The sequence below is a fragment of the Poromitra crassiceps genome (assembly GCF_964638095.1).
Source record: "Poromitra crassiceps genome assembly, chromosome: 4".
Classification (NCBI taxonomy): domain Eukaryota; kingdom Metazoa; phylum Chordata; class Actinopteri; order Beryciformes; family Melamphaidae; genus Poromitra; species Poromitra crassiceps.
Window position 1 is genome coordinate 17,697,198 of NC_139626.1, and position 17,402 is coordinate 17,714,599.

A 17,402-nucleotide genomic window follows, 5' to 3' on the forward strand; every position below is an offset into this window, starting at 1 on the left:
TGAATCTGAATCTGAAATGTGAAAGCACCCAGTCCACCAGCTTACATTATATGTGAAAGCCACCTAAATGGAGTGGCTGTTTTGCATGTTTTGGGCTTTTGGACTCCTGCACTGTCTTCTTCGTCTTCTTTCACTGGTCCAAATTGAGAAATGCACCATAGACTAGCAGGCTTTCAAAATAAGTTTTTATGTGGTAGATGTATATACCTTTACCTATATCTATATGTAAAATATATAATTGAATGTATTTTTAAAATGTTGGGATTTACAATGTTATTATGAAGGTGCCATAGGAAACCCTATTTCTGAAATGTTCATGTTGGGAATAAAAAAAGGGTCTTTGCGAGGGTCTTGTTCTACTTGTATTTTGTTGTGCGCATGTAGGCCTACAAGAACAATGAAAAACATGCATGAGTTAGTGTCAAATGTGATGATGGGTGATGGAATGAAGAGGACTGTTGCACAAAGGTTGTTTTCCAGAGATGCTCACCAGTCATTTTAAAGTCCAAGTCAAGTCACAAGTCTTTGAGGGCCAAGTCTCAAGTCTTGGGTCACAAGTCCAAGTCAAGTCTTTTATTTAACCTTTAATTATCCAGGCAGGTCAATTAATAACTTCTTATTTACAATGGCGGCCTGGCGAGAGGACAAAAGGACCCTTCGAAGGGGAAAGAGGGACGCTTATTTACGCTATACAACATTACTTTTTCAAAGTACGGAAGCCCTGAGAGGCAATAATTGAGAAAGAAATCTGGTGATCCATTTTCTAAAATGTGGTCTAAATGGTTTCCTGTGTTGGTCCCTTGTGGTGACTTAAGAACAGATGAAAGAAAATAGGTTTTGTGAGAATAACTTTCTAGTTCCCCTTTTCTCATCTGTGAAAACAGTGAACACCCCTTTCTTTGTCAGGCTCATTTTTCCACGTCTTTGTTGTTTGTAATATTCCTTTCGGCCACAAGAGTGCACCACTACCCCATGTTCTAAATAGGACTAAACCCATTCATGTTTTCTTCCAGGTGAGTATCCATGCACTCTAATGGCTCATTTCCACCACATGGTACTGCATAGTACGGCTCGTCTCAACTCTGCTTTACTCGTCTCCACCTGAAGTAGTCTCTGCTTCCACCGCAAGTAGTCCTCGCTCAATCTGCCCTCCGCCCACAACTGGTCGTCATAACGACGCCGCATATCTGCCCTCTGTTTGTAACGTTAAAAAAAAATCACCTTTCCACGCTTTTTCAACATAATTTTCCATGCCAATGCAAAACAACGCACATTTTTACAACCTTATAATCGTTCTCTCTCCCCCTTTCTCTTTGCCCTTCTGCCTCCCCTCCTGAGGAGCACCACATTTACATTACATTACATTACGTCATTTGGCAGACGCATTTATCCAAAGCGACTTACAATAACACATTTTTGTCAGCAATAGAGCAATCAACTATGCAACACAGTCTATGATAACTACAACTTCTGAAGGAATAGTGGTAAAGTTATTTTATTTTTTTATTTTTTTAAAGAGATAAAGAAGTTAGTTCAAGAAGGGCCCAGATGGAGCCTGAAAAGGTGTGTCTTTAGTCTTTTCTGAAAGATCGGCAGTGATTCAGCCGTCCTGACTGAAGCTGGAAGCTCATTCCACCATTGAGGTGCCAGGGACGAGAAGAGTCGCGATCGGGATGAGCGACTTTTAAGCCCCCGTAGCGAAGGAGGGGCGATTTAGACAGGTTTTCTACTCAATGTCTGCTGGTGTTTGCTAGATGCTTTGGGGGAGCATGGAGAAGATTCCAAACATGGATTATTGATTAAGCTGTTAAAAATTATAGAACTGGCGCCCCGGCATCCCCCTCACCCCGGGTTGCCAGGTCTGCCATGTTGTGTCCACTCCAAATCGATTTGTTGTCAAGGATTTTGCAACTTTTGAAAAGTCGTGATGGTGAAACTGTTTAATAGACTTTCTGTCTCTCTGTCTGCTCTCTGTCTCTCTGTGTGTTCTCTGTCTCTCTGTGTGTTCTCTGTCTCTCTGTCTGCTCTCTGTCTATCTGGGCTCAAACTGAGGTCCCCTTTCTTTGGGACTTGGCCGTTGCTTTCCAATATCTGATCTATTTCTTTCTGTTATGCTGCATGGATCGAGGGGTTTCTTTCAACTGGAATCATTTGAGATGTTGATAGAATTGAGCTTTGATCACAAGTGGAAATCGGATCAGTTAGACCAGTTCTTGACCCTTTTACACCAAGTACCAGCTCAGAAATGACCACCTATGAAAGTATGAGAAGGAGGAAGCCCCGTGTACCACCAGTTGTACACGTGCCACAGGTTGAGAACCACTGAGGTTTTTTTTGCACAACTGCTATGTATTAACTGCTTCCAGCTGTGTTTCATATTTTCCTGTTTTTCTTTTCTATTTCCTCCATCTTTTTTCCTCATGAAATAATTCACACTTGTGAACACTAGTTTCAATTATCGCTTAATCAAGTGGAAAGAAAGTTCAGCCAACCAGAGGAAGCAGTGCTGCCTTACATTAAATTGCAGAGGGATTATGAGGTGCAACTGTGTGAACTTTAAAAGCCAATCAAATAGGAGCATGAAAAGATGGAGGTCCAATGTCATGTTTTTCACATTCTGAAATGACGGAAAAGGGGAAATAAATATCATGTCAAGATCAACATTTTGCACATTTACACCTGCATCATTTTGCTTTGATTTAATTTCTCTTCTATTTAGCACTGGGTCTCATTTATCAAGCTTAGGATCCCTACTAACGATGAACTAAAAGAATGACGAACCTATCAGGGATGGCACGGTGCGCACACACCTGATAATCAGGCTGCACGCACACCTGATAATCAGGCACATTTATATGCATCAGTGGTCATTGGCATTGACCATTTATGGATGGATTGGGGCGGAGCCATGCTGAATGTCCCAGTTGGACTCTGATAACGGAGTCTCCCAAAATATGCTTAAGCAAAATTATTATGATTAAATTATTGGCCTAAGTTGCCTTGTTTACTTTATAACTGTGTGTGTGTGTGTGTGTGTGTGTGTGTGTGTGTGTGTGTGTGTGTGTGTGTGTGTGTGTGTGTGTGTGTGTGTGTGTGTGTGTGTGTGTGTGTGTGTTGCGTGGGATACCTTTGCAAGACGACACTAGATTGTGAAACAGATTGGATCGCAGACAGTCACTGAACAGGTTATTGACAGGTGTCAAGCATTTTTCTCATTTAATCTCCATCCCCACTTGCTGCTGCACCGGGTGACTGACAGGCGCACACGCGCACGCACACGCACACACACACACACACACACACACACACACACACTGTAGAAGTGTGTGTGTTACCTTCAATTTGGACCTTTACCTTTTAAACTAGGCTTAATGTTGACTTAGACATTACTCAAAGTTGAAGGCCAAGTGGACTTAACACTGACTGACTGTTCAAGGCTGTGTGTGTGTGTGTGTGTGTGTGTGTGTGTGTGTGTGTGTGTGTGTGTGTGTGTGTGTGTGTGTGTGTGTGTGTGTGTGTGTGTGTGTGTGTGTGTGTGTGTGTGTGTGTGTGTGTGTGTGTGTGTGTGTGGTGTAGTTGACTTAACACATTGACTGACTGTTCAAGGCTGTGTGGCTGTGTGTGTGTGTGTGTGTATGTGTGCATACACGTGTGTTGAGAAATAAAGGCAGATACAGAGAAAATCAGAGAGAAAATAGCACGCTGCACTATAATTGGCAGATAAAGGTGTGTAGTATTTTAAACATCAATATATGTCATTATCAAATTAATTGTGATACATGGATATACAATTACTGTCAAATGTGACAAATGAGGCCATGGCCCACCAACCAGCATTTACTTCAATAAAATGTCATGATTTATAACTTATGATTTATAACTGCTCTCCCCACATAAATTGGAAAAAGGGCATTTGTATATGCTGCACCCTCAGCATGGAATACATGGCTAATCTCATTACATGTTTAAATCCAAAACGAAGTAGAGATTCCTTAAGATGTCATGTTTTTCATTCTTGTTAATTTTGTCTCTTTTTGTGTTCTGTTTGTAAGTATTTTTTATTACCGTATTTAGGTTGCTGCCTGTCTCTGCCAGTCTCCTTTGAAAAGAGATTATTGAGATTCTAAATCTGGTTAGATAAAGGTTAAAATAAATAAACCTCTCAGACAGTCCTAATAGCCTATGATGTTGGACATAGAAATATTAATCTTATAGGATGATTGGTGTTGGGGCAGTTTCTCATGGAGCTTTGACAGAAGATGCCCTCCATCTGCATCTGCTGTAGGTTAAATGGCTGGGTGCCTGGGTCCATCTCCAATGGATTCCACACTCCTGCATGTCTGTAGGCTAAATGGCTGGGTCCATCTGTGCGCAGCTTCACCCCTGCTGCTTTCGAGAACGGTGCCCCGTCTATGTGCCGACAGCCCGCAATGCCGACAGCCCACAAGCAGAACCAGCTGAGCGAGGCGGCGTGCAGCATGTCGGTGGACCGGCTGGAGATAACCTCTCCCAGCCCCCACGCCTAAACCTAACCTCCCCCAGACCCTAACCTAAACCTAACCTCTCCCAGCCCCCATGCCTAAACCTAACCTCCCTCAGACCCTAACCTAAACCTAACCTCTCCCAGCCCCCACGCCTAAACCTAACCTCCCTCAGACCCTAACCTAAACCTAACCTCTCCCAGCCCCCACGCCTAAACCTAACCTCCCTCAGACCCTAACCTAAACCTAACCTCTCCCAGCCCCCATGCCTAAACCTAACCTCTTCCACCCCCCACGCCTAAACCTAACCTCTCCCACCCCTTATGCCTAAACCTAACCTCCCCCATACCCTTACCTCTCTCACCTCTCACGCCTAAACCTAACCTCCCCCAGACCCTAACCCTAACCCTAACCTCTCCCACGCCTAAACCTAACCTCTCCCACCCCCCAAGCCTAAACCTAACATCGGCATTGCGGACTGTCGGCATAGCGGGTGGACCCCTTCGAGGTGGCCATGCAGTTTGTGCGCTGAATGCAGCCTAGTAGCCTACTAACGTTAATAATCCTACTCTTCATCTTCATCAATGGGGGCCGATTCGTTTGAAAAGAGAGAATCCGTAGCCTAGTCTACTCCTGATGCATTGTGTTGTATAAATTGCTTTTGCATATAGCCTATGCAGTAGGCCTACATAAATTGAATGCTGATGCTGTGATATATAGGCTCAATATTTTTCATTCACTTTTTTGGGACAGCGATGCACACGGTGGTGGAGGTGAGCGTTTGACGTTTCAGCAACAACTCTGTTGTTCAGACAACAAGCAAATCTCTCTCTCTGTCTCACACACACACACTCACTCTCAAAGCGAGTCTTGCTCTCTGCCTCTCCCTCTCTCTCCCTCCCTCTCTCTTGGGGGTTCGGTGCCATAAGACCTTGGTGCTGGACGCAGCGCACTGAGCGCACAGAGAGCGCTTCAGACCAGGACAGCTTTATTCCAGTTAATTCAAGGGGAACATTCCAGCTTTATTCAAGGGGAATGTTCCAAAGAGGAAATGACCTGAGGGACAGACATCAGCCTCGCCTCCTCCTGAAGGCTGGCGGTGCTCAGACTGTGCGCACTGCACCCCAGGCAGCAGCAGCAGGTGCACGGGTCCAGCATGCAGCAGCTCAGCTGAACTCCATGCTCTCCGCTGAAGGACACTTTGCCACCACGGACTTGATATGAGATGAGTTGAAAGGTAGGTGATGTTGGGTGATTCTCAATCCTTTTCTTATCAAGGAAGGGCACCTAATTAGTCCAAATTATCGCCATGGACCCCATTTGCTCAGACCCAGAATAGTTGTTATTGTTTTTGTCCAGAATTACATGTATTGTGCTATTATAACAGAGAAATGCTCAAAACAGTCATTATTCGACATTCTCGTAACGGTGAACTGGCGAAGTTTAAAGTCGAGCTGAAATGAAAAATTCATTTTTTTCTATTTTTGATCCCTTTCATTTTGGTGTTGATTAGGGTGCTAATTAAAATTTTCTTGAGTAGCATCTATATAGTTATTTCCGCTTGTTTTGCGCACTGTTGTCCATCTTTACTGCTTTAGCCTACTTAAAGAGTTAAATTTTGTATAGCGTCAGTTAAAAGTGGCACATGCCTGTTAGTATGCGCACGCAGTAGCCCATCCTATGATGCACAGCTTTCGTAAATGGCCACTAATAATGAAATTAATAAATCTTATTGTAGCCTAAAACTCCAACATAAAAACCTAAAACACACATGGAGCTATGCGGTGTTAAGGTTCCTGCTGCCAAGCTGCATGCGCACCGTTTTATTTCTCGCTTGTGGGAAATAATTTCCTTTTGCATTTGAGCTCTCATTATAACTGAGCAGATAGGGTTGTACTGTCTTCTCAAGGACACTGGCAGGTAAAAATGGCTGCTCAAACCTCAACCTTCTCATTACAAGGCAGGCACTCTATATCCTCTCTGCCATTGGACTGAGAGCAGTTAGCTCATTGTTCTGCCACTGGGCTGAAATAACTCCACTCCTGTTCTGCTTTCAAGGTTCAGCACCTTCAGTCACAGATCACGAAAATGACACTTACTTCAACCAAGCTCTTCTGCGTTGGATGTTTTTTCTCTCCACAAGATTAGCATACATCACTTGCTCATATTATTATTATTATTATTATTGTTCATCTGTGGTACTCTATTGCGATTAATATTTCTGCCCCAGGATATATGGATATATGGTCCTGTCTGAAGTGGACAGGGCGATGGGCTCACATGTGCTAATCACAAAGCGGGTAGGTAGATGATAGAAGCAGGAGTCAGACTGGTGTCATTATTCACCAGGGCAGAGCGAGCTCGTGCTGCTGTCAGTGTCCACAGCTGTTTGTCCCTGCTCTCACAGTGTCCCAGCTGTTTGCCCCTGCTGTCACAGTGTCCCAGCTGTCTGCCCCTGCTGTCAGTGTCCCAGCTGTTTGCCCTTGCTGTCAGTGTCCCATCTGTTTGCCCCTGCTGTCACAGTGTCCCAGCTGTCTGTCCCTGCTCTCACAGTGTCCCAGCTGTTTGCCCCTGCTGTCACAGTGTCCCAGCTGTTTGCCCCTGCTGTCACAGTGTCCCAGCTGTCTGTCCCTGCTGTCACAGTGTCCCAGCTGTTTGTCCCTGCTGTCACAGTGTCCCAGCTGTCTGCCCCTGCTGTCACAGTGTCCCAGCTGTCTGTCCCTGCTCTCACAGTGTCCCAGCTGTTTGCCCCTGCTGTCACAGTGTCCCAGCTGTTTGCCCCTGCTGTCACAGTGTCCCAGCTGTCTGTCCCTGCTGTCACAGTGTCCCAGCTGTCTGTCCCTGCTGTCACAGTGTCCCAGCTGTTTGTCCCTGCTGTCACAGTGCCCCATCTGTCTGTATTTGCTCTCACAGTGTCCCAGCTGTTTGCCCCTGCTGTCACAGTGTCCCAGCTGTTTGCCCCTGCTGTCACAGTGTCCCAGCTGTCTGTCCCTGCTGTCACAGTGTCCCAGCTGTTTGTCCCTGCTGTCACAGTGCCCCAGCTGTCTGTCTTTGCTCTCACAGTGTCCCAGCTGTTTGCCCCTGCTGTCACAGTGTCCCAGCTGTTTGTCCCTGCTGTCACAGTGTTCCAGCTGTCTGTCCCTGCTGTCACAGTGTCCCAGCTGTTTGCCCCTGCTGTCACAGTGTCCCAGCTGTCTGTCCCTGCTGTCACAGTGTCCCAGGTGTCTGTCCCTGCTGTCACAGTGTCCCAGCTGTTTGTCCCTGCTGTCACAGTGTCCCAGCTATTTGCCCCTGCTGTCACAGAGTCCGCAGAGCGAGCTCGCGCTGCTGTCACAGTGTCCCAGTTGTTTGTCCACAGATCAATTGAATAAACATTTGTCTCCAGCAGCACAGTGCCCTCCTCTCTCAGGCCCGCCTTCTTGCATGTATGCATTATGTGGGCGGTGGGCACACACACACACCCGTGCACGCACACGCACACACACACACGTGCACCCACACACACACACATGCACAGGGGTGCATACTGGGCTGTGTGGAGCAAGAGAGGATTTATGGTCTGGACTGAGACAGAACGCTAAACCACTGAGGAGAACAGAGAGGAGATGAGACCCAGCAAACATTTAGATGTTGAATAGATCTTGGAAACCTGCATAAATATATCAAGAAAACTAGACCTCAACTCTGTGTTGTGCTGTCACGGCAATCTGTTTGGAAGTTAAGTGCCTTTTTGTGATGGCTCAAGGCCATTGCCACGCCCCCTTTTGGACACTGGAAAGTTAAAGAAGAGGGAGGACTGAAATAGTTCACTTCAATTAATAGCAAAATATGTAGCGAGACCCCGCATCTACAGTATATGGGACCTGCGTTTAATTCTTTTTGCACAAAATTCTTGCTCAGCAAATATTGAAAATAGTATGAAATTGTTTATTTAAACCAGTATGAATATTACTTGGATAAAGAATACAGTATAGAGATCAGGTTTGACTGTGCCACCTGCTATTTGGTGTGTTTTTCAGTACAGTAAAGCCCCCACACATGATCCACGGTAAAACAGCTCTGCGCCCGCTGTGCCCTAGTTTGGTGCCTCCCAACTATAAGGCAGCGCGACACTTGGCGCTGCGCACCGCTAGAATTTGCCACCGTGCGCTGAGGTCAAAGTTCAACTTGTTTAAACTGTGACCGATTTACCACTGACCTTTCTCTGCTCGACCTCACGGTGAGAGAGGTGAGAGAAGAGAAGATGGTTTCTCTTCTTCTTGAAGGCAGCTTCAAGGCATTGTCACATGCTGCCTGGTGCTGCGTGCAGTGATGAGAAAGGGGAAACGCTGGCAGAGAAAAAAGACATACTCTGAATTGTCAAACGAATTATTGAACCAAACCTGTATGTAAAAACAATCATCAGAAACAAATAGAAAAAGCTCAAAACGAAAATGTGTTGCTGGTGAACGAATTTCCACTTTAAAGAGCGCATCACTCAGCCACGCCGTAATTACGCACCTCTCGCATTCACTGTAGTTGAGCTGACCATGTCAAACCACATCCATGGCTATGATGTCACTCGCCTGTGTCTTCTTTGTCTCAAATCCGCATTGAAAACTCACCAGCTCCTTGGTGAAGTGCCTGGCGTCTTTCTGGGCAACAGTTGTATGTCTTCTGACAGAAAAGTTGTTACGGTGGCGAAATCTGTCAAGCCAGCCGGCGCTAGCAGCAGAATCTTTCCCGTCTCTGCTGTCACTCACAGAGGCATATATTTCTTTAGCCTTCATCCTGATCATTTTGTGGGAGACTGAGTTGAGGGCATGCGATGGATCGCCCGTCGCAATATCGCTCAGCAAATGTGACGTTTGGGACTCTGCTTTTAATTGAGGTTTTATGGTATAGACCTTATTCGAATGACGTAACTCGCGTACGGGCACGCCCACCGCCGCCATATTGTTGACATTCCGCAGCGCGCTGTTTAAAAGTGACTGACGGCTGTCATAGCTTAGGACGCTAGTCAACGTAACTTAGTTACTAGCCTATTTAATGCTGTTTTTACTGCGTCAGGAGCTATATTACACAGCGATAGTGTGCTGTGTAATAATACACGGCTAATAGCAGCAATAAAAGCCCGGGTGTTAGCTACTGTCCACAAACGTGAAGGGAAAGAGACTAGAGGCTATAACGTTAGTAGCAAACATTGGGCTCATGCAAGCAAGCGTCAGATCATATTAAACATTTAACGTTAAGGTTATTTACCTTTGCTCTCACAACAATGTTTGATGATGATGATGATGATGATGATGTCGTTGGTGGCACAAAAGTAAAAATGTCAGACCAATTGCCACAGATGAAATAGTTATAGGACTCAAGGGATTTGAAAGCCTTCAGCTCCTGAGACGTGTATGCCAACGTATTTGTTACAGGTACAGAGTGGAACGAGGAGTCCAAACTGGTGCAACACATTTAATTTATTGTGTATGATCCAAGATCTGTATAGACATAAAAGCATTTGGTCAGATATCAGTTAGCTTCTGTTTCACTCATTACAATACAGTGTTAGCTCATAACAGTACAGATAGATAGCATTACGGTTTTTACTTATAGCTTAACACTAAACACAAATAGCATTACTCAACTGACACAGTAACTTAATCATAACGAAACACATTAATATCACAGACTCAAAACAGTTGCTAAACTAATATTAATACCTCCTACACTCTACATTTAACATGGCTAACCAATCGTTATGCTAACGTTAGCTTCCCAGTTCGCCATGCTAATCGTTAGCGCGCTAGCAAGAAATGCTAATAATACCACCATCCACTCATTCTTTCACACTCTAGCATATCCCGGTTCCACATTCACACTAACACTGTATAATTATATGTTCTGGTTCATCCTAACAGCAATCCTTACCTGTAGTATAGACATAAAAGCATTTGGTCAGATATCAGTTAGCTTCTGTTTCACTCGTTACAATACAGTTTCAGTAGCCTGACTCCACCAGACGGGGGCGGCATTGTTCCACAAATTCACAATCCACCTCAGTCTGGCCCTGGCCTCAGAGATGCATTCAAACCGGCCGCCACACAGGCGCACCAATCAGCGTGAGCTAGGGGCGGGCTGTGGCGAGACCGGGTGTGACGCCACCGAGAGGCGCCTCTGCGTTTGTAGTTCTTTCACTATTCAACATGGCGGCGGCTACCGAGGCTAGCTCCAGTGTGCTAGTCAAACATTCTATTCAAAACAATAAGCTAACATAAACGTTAAACACTTGATCTTACAGTGAGTACGAAACCGTAACTGTATTGCTGTAATGTTATCAACTATGAACGTTAGTAAACAAGACATTGTTGTAGAATTTGGGGAGATCGCTTCAGACCGCTAGGCTGGGATAACTTATTAGCTGTAAGGCTGTAATGGCTAACGGCTAGCCATTCACGCAAGTCACACAAACACAAAGCCCTTCTCACTCTCACCACAGCCCAGTAAACATGCAATCTGTTAAACCATAATTTTTGTTCCAAATCGAAATAAATCATAACGTTAATCAAAATGCCACTGAATTATTAGCTAATCAACACAGAACTGCAAAGATCAGTGTGATGTATTGTCCCTTTACTGCTAGCTGAAGTGTATTCTGCTATGATTGGAATGTTGGCTGCTGTTTAATAAACCACGTTGGTGTCCGAGTGACATATTATGTTATACAGGCGAGATTAAAGATCTCAGGATACAATACAACAATCAGTTTATCTGATATTTTCCCCCGCTTGCATAAATTATACTGTGAAGTGTGAATATAGCTCTAGCATATAGTAGTCCTATATGTCTGATATTTTGGAGCTGTTATTCGAGAAATTGGTTTATCGATAGAACATACCGGTAGCTTAAGATTTTGCACTTGTACTTTAGATAGGGGGTAAACAAACGTCATGGGAGCCAATACTAGGAATACGGTATATCAACAAGGAACCATTCTTAAAGTTAGAGATTATATCCAAATACATGCTGCATGGTGTAACCAGGGTGTTTTTCCTCTTCTCTGTTGACGTCCTCTGGGCTCCAGGCAGCTCCCTTTCGCAGATTCATCTGACAACATCTTTATGCATTTACATCGTCTTATCATTTGACCCAATCGTGCCTCAAGACCAGCAGATTATGTAACAACAACACCACACACGGCCGTCATTTCTCCGTTTAGTTTATTATTACAAAAGTAAGCAAATAACATTCTCCAGTCATGCGTAAATATCTACCATTCCACTGACACATATGCTAAAATTCACCAGTTAAATAGTAGCGTTAAATCATTATATTGTATCAAAGCATTTGGTTGTTGCCATAATCATAAAGGCTAGAGAGCGTTGCGTCTCCATGACGTTAGCCGTCCAGGGTGCGTGCCACTCGGTGTCATATCGTGTCATCAGTTCCCTGAAGAAACGAACAACGATATGTGTTATGAATGAATCGCTGTTAACGTTAACATTAATCATCAATCATCAGACGTAGCACCCCAACCTCCAAATGTTGCTATCGTTAGCGTAACATCAGTTAATCCAATCAGTTACATTTAACGTGCAAAATGGCCTACCTGCACTTCATCCTCAGTCAGACATCTGCAGTAATTCTTCTTTCTTTTGGCAAATTGAATAGTCAATGGTTGCACCCAACATTCACCTTACAAAAACAGCAAAAAATCTGCGACCTCCATGCTAACTATTAGCAATTGTAGTCCTAGCTGATCAGGCGCTGCTACGTCATGAAGGGAAGTCGATCTGATTGGTTGGCGCTGGCAAGCCCAGACGGTGACAGACAGACGGTCCATCCAATCACCTGCCTAGTAGCTTGAAAAAAGTGACCGCCCTCTTCAGCAATGTAGCTTGGCCGAATCCAGATGGATGTTGTTTGTGAAACAGATATTTGAAGCAAACTCATCGATCTGGCAGCGTCAGGTTACAGTTTCAGCTCTTTGACTTCCGAACTCTGACTTTCGGTCTGACGTGAAAAGTAGACGGCTAAACCCAAAGGCGCCAGCACCCTCTACTGGCCGTTTACTAACCTAGCAGACGTTATTTCCATAGATTAGACAGGCTGCTGCAGGCACAAATAACAACAAATCTCTACAGTGATCTATACGTTTTTAAATGTGGAACTGGGGGGTTAATTATTATGCTTGTATTATAGTTACATTTAAATGGGGGTATTATCATTAGGGGTATTATCATTAGCTTAGCGTAGTGTAGCAAACCGGGGTCTGGGTGGATAAAGCGTTAACGTCTTGGGCTTGTAAGTTGGAGACCTCGGGTTTGAAACCAGCCTCGCCTGTGCCGTTACAGTAGCCTATATCAGTATAAACCTTTTGACCATGCATGTAACCCCTTAAGGGCCACATATTCACAAGGTAGTTATACATCTTGTCAAGTACGTTATACCTGGCAATATAATGAGTTATCTTTACTCTGTCAGTTTTTTATAGGGGTCCGCACCTCCGACCAAATGTATTTTTTCATCAGTTCTCTTTGAGGAAGCCATAACTGTTGCTATACGCTCGGCCAGACTACGTTACGGCTGCGGTTTGTCAACAATATGGCGCCGTCCGGGGTTATCGAATAAGGTCTATTCTCAGTGAAGACGTGAAAGTGTATAAAGTGTGTTGCATAACCTTGCAACAGTTGCCTGTTGCCATGGTTCTGAATATTATTTACCAAATGAACAATTCTCTGTTGTTCAGCCAAACTCACTTTTCTCTATCTGTCTCTGTCTCTGTCTCTCTGTCTCTCCACACAGGTGGTATGCGATGCTTTGTGGTTGTTTATACCTCAAACACCTTGGAAAAAAACAATTATCCCAATCCCCTGAGCCATGAGGCCCGAACCCCTGGACCCCAAATTCCCAATACCCCACTCCCTATTAGCCAACCGTGCACCACCAAAACCAGGAATATCTCCCAAATCCTTATACTCTATAAGCAGTATTTTCAAACCTCTAAACATTTCAATCTATGTTTTTTAGGCAAACCCAAATCTCACCTCAAATCCCCGAACTCCCAATCCCTTGGTACCCCAAACCTTTGAACCTCTTCACCATCTTACCTCCAAACGTTTCCCCCTTCATCCTCAGACAGCAAGAACGAGAACCTGATTGTACTCTTCGAGAAACATCCTCTCAGCCGCCATGGCCTTGGATCAGTGGTCCTTCCTCCCGACCCCGCCCAACGTTTCCCTCCCCGAGCCCCCGCTGTACGACAGCTACATCCAGGGGAACGAGTCTGACCTGGACCTGAACATCTCCGAGACTGGGGGCCCGCACCAGGACAAGACCAGCTCCGTGGTTATCACCTTCATCTACTTCGTGGTGTGCGGCGTCGGGCTGTGCGGCAACACGCTGGTCATCTATGTCATCCTGCGTTACGCCAAGATGAAGACGGTGAGTTACTTAAGAGACAAGCTATTTGTCCGGAGATGAACTAGAAGTGGCACTGAATCAATCTGTAACTCAGTATAAACAAGAAGTGCCACCCAGTGGACTAATCTGTTACTGCAATGAAACAATGTTCCAAAAGCATAGTAGGCAAAATATTTGTGACCTTGTGTTACAGGTGACCAACATCTACATCCTGAACCTGGCAGTGGCCGACGTGCTGTGCATGATGAGCCTGCCATTCATCGCCATGCAGCTGGCCCTTGTGCACTGGCCCTTTAAGGAGGCGCTCTGCAGGGTGATCATGACTGTAGGTGGGTGTGCAGGGTGATCATGACTGTAGGTGGGTGTGGAGCACAAGGATGGTGGCGCTATTTAAAAAGTAATTGGTCACTGGGTTGCTAAGCACTTTCTCACTGGAGGAAAATATCTCAAAATGAACCTCCGCTATGGTTAGAAATCTGAAGAAATTGTAAAATGTTCTTTGAACTGTTCGTTTTATTAGACCCCCCCCCGCCCCCAATTACTTTACTGGAAGTGGTGTTGGGGGACCAGTAGGAGGTGCTCTTCCCTCTGTTCTCATGAATAATCTTCCCAATGTCCCAGGGCAGAGACTTCCTGGGAGTGAGCACCGCCCTTCTGATGAGATGTTAAACTGAGATCCTGACTCTCTGTGGTCATTAAAGATCCCATTAGCACTCTTCGCAAGAGTAGGGGTGTAACCACGGTGCCCTGGGGGGTGTAACGCCGGTGCCCTGGGGGGTGTAACCCCGGTGCCCTGGGGGGTGAACTAACTGAACTAAAAAATTCAAAATAAAAAATAAAACTTTTATTTCACTGAATTGCATTTTAATCCAAATGGATTCATCCTTAATATGTCTCCTCTTTTCCTTTAACCTCTCCTCTCCTCTCCTCTCCTCTCCTCTCCTCTCCTCTCCTCTCCTCTCCTCTCCTCTCCTCTCCTCTCCTCTCCTCTCCTCTCTTCACCCCCTCCCAGACTCCCTCAATCAGTTCACCAGTATCTTCTGTCTCACGGTGATGAGCATCGATCGCTATCTGGCGGTGGTTCATCCCATCAAGTCCACCAGATGGCGCAAGCCGCGCGTGGCCAAGCTGATTAACGTGACGGTATGGGGGGTGTCCCTGCTGGTGAATCTGCCCACCATGATCTTCAGCGGCCTGGACAAGGTGCCGGTCTGTGGCATCGTGTGGCCCGAGCCCCAGCAGGTCTACTACACTGCCTTCATGTTTTACACCTTCTTCGTGGGCTTCTTCCTGCCCCTGGTGGTCATATGCATGTGTTACCTGCTCATTATAGTCAAGGTGAGGATCCTGCGTCTGCCTGTATATATAATATATTATATAATACTGTATAATAAGCTGGTGGGCTTTATGGAAAGAGTGTGACTCTAACCGGTTAACAGTTATATCAAACTGGTCATTCAGTGGCCTTTTACTGCCAAGTAACTAACATAGCTAAGAGCTAGTTAACACCAGAGGCTAACGCTAGCTATTTACTGTATACTTAATGTATTATCTGAATATCATATGTCTCAGTCGTCACACCACTATAATGGCTGACGTCATCACCCGTTTTTACCAACAGCTTATGTTTAAGACTTTGAGCACAAAATAAGATTGTCCCCAAAATACACTAATCAACAGACACCAACACATGAAATATCTTAAAAATGACAAAAGACACTGGAGGGGGCGGGCTTTAAGGGATACAAACCATAACCCCAACTTTAACCAAGTTGCTTTGTTGCCTAAACCCAACCAAGTTGTTTTACTTGCCTAAACATATCCAAAGTTGTTTTATTTGTAAAGGCAGTGAGGTTTTCAAATTAGCCGGTGTTTTGTTTCGAATTTACATTGAGATTGTCGATGTAAAATGCCACGTTTTAGAAACGGTTGTATGTTTGATTCTGGTGCTTTTACAGTTGGAACTTTTAAACGCTTGCCAATCCTCCCCCGTCAGGTGAAGTCGTCTGGCTTGCGCGTGGGCTCCGCCAAGCGCAAGCGCTCAGAGCGCAAGGTGACACGGATGGTGTCCATCGTGGTGGCGGTATTCGTGCTCTGCTGGCTGCCTTTCTACGTGTTCAACATCACTTCCGTCACCAGCTCCATCACCTCCACCTCCGCCCTCAAGAGTACCTTCGACTTTGTGGTGGTGCTGGGCTACGCCAACAGCTGCGCCAACCCCATCCTGTACGCCTTCCTCTCGGACAACTTCAAGAAGAGCTTCCAGAACGTCCTGTGCCTGAAGAAGGTAATACAAAACTTACATGTGTGTGTGTGTGTGTGTGTGTGTGTGTGTGTGTGTGTGTGTGTGTGTGTGTGTGTGTGTGTGTGTGTGTGTGTGTGTGTGTGTGTGTGTGTGTGTGTGTGTATGTATATATAGTATATACATACATACATGCATGCATACTGTACATACATACATATATACATACATACATACATACATACATACATACATACATACATACATACATACATACATACACACACACACATACATACACATGTATACACATATATATATGTGTATATGTGTGTTTATATACATATATACAGTATAAATATATATATATGTGTGTGTGTGTGTGTGTGTGTGTGTGTGTGTGTGTGTGTGTGTGTGTGTGTGTGTGTGTGTGTGTGTGTGTGTGTGTGTGTGTGTGTGTGTGTGTGTGTGTGTGTGTGTGTGTGTGTGTGTGTACACATATATATGGATGATGCATACTTCTTCCTGCCGCTTTTCAATCATATATTACAGTATTTAATTTGTGTTATTTATCAGTGTTTCCTTATTGGGTTTATTTTATTATTCTTGTTTTGTTTGATTTTTTTTTTTTTTTTACATGTTCAAAATTAAAATTGGCAATCAATCAATCAAGGTGGCGGGTCTGGACGAGATGGAGCGCAGCGACAGCCGGGCTGACAGGAGCAGGATGGTCCACGACGCCATGATTAATCACGCCAACATGGAGACGCACAACGCAGCGCTGCTCCCCAGTGAGCTGCAGACCAGCATCTAAGCTGCTCACCAGTGAGCTGCAGACCAGCATCTAAGGATGGAGGGAGAGTGGAAGAGCAGTGGAAGAGCCAAGGGTGGCTCACGTCCAGAGCCACGGTTGGCTTGCAGAGGCCAATCGGTTTCAGCATCCCGCCTCCGACTGTCCAAACACACCTGGACAGGAGGATGATGTAAGATTTGCCAATGGATGTCGACATTATGAACAAAGTTCAAGTGAAAGATAAACGATTTGGCGTGGGGTTTCAGAGATTAGAAAATATAGCTTTGATATTAAAGAGATATTCACTGAACTGAATGTCAACAACATTTAGACAAGTCATGCCAGAATCGAAGAGGAACAAGAATGGTGTTTACTCTTGCCTGCTTCAGACTTACTGGCAGCAGAAGTGCTGACTGTCTCCAAATTGTACCAAGTCAGTGTGTGGAGCATTGTGGACCCACTGGAGAAGTAGTTTGATTTCTTTCCTAAT

The 17,402-nt window shown here is 45.0% G+C and overlaps 1 protein-coding gene across 1 annotated transcript; it reads left to right on the forward strand.

Moving 5' to 3' along the window:
• Nucleotides 1–13,646: 13,646 nt before the first annotated feature.
• Nucleotides 13,647–16,933, forward strand: LOC310774752 (somatostatin receptor type 2-like; the record flags this gene model as incomplete). Its single annotated transcript, XM_083634886.1, has 5 exons — nucleotides 13,647–13,898; nucleotides 14,071–14,206; nucleotides 14,890–15,215; nucleotides 15,874–16,164; nucleotides 16,793–16,933. The coding sequence occupies 5 exons, from the start codon at nucleotides 13,647–13,649 to the stop codon at nucleotides 16,931–16,933; spliced, it is 1,146 nt and encodes a 381-aa protein (XP_083491012.1).
• Between the last annotated feature and the right edge of the window lie 469 nt (nucleotides 16,934–17,402).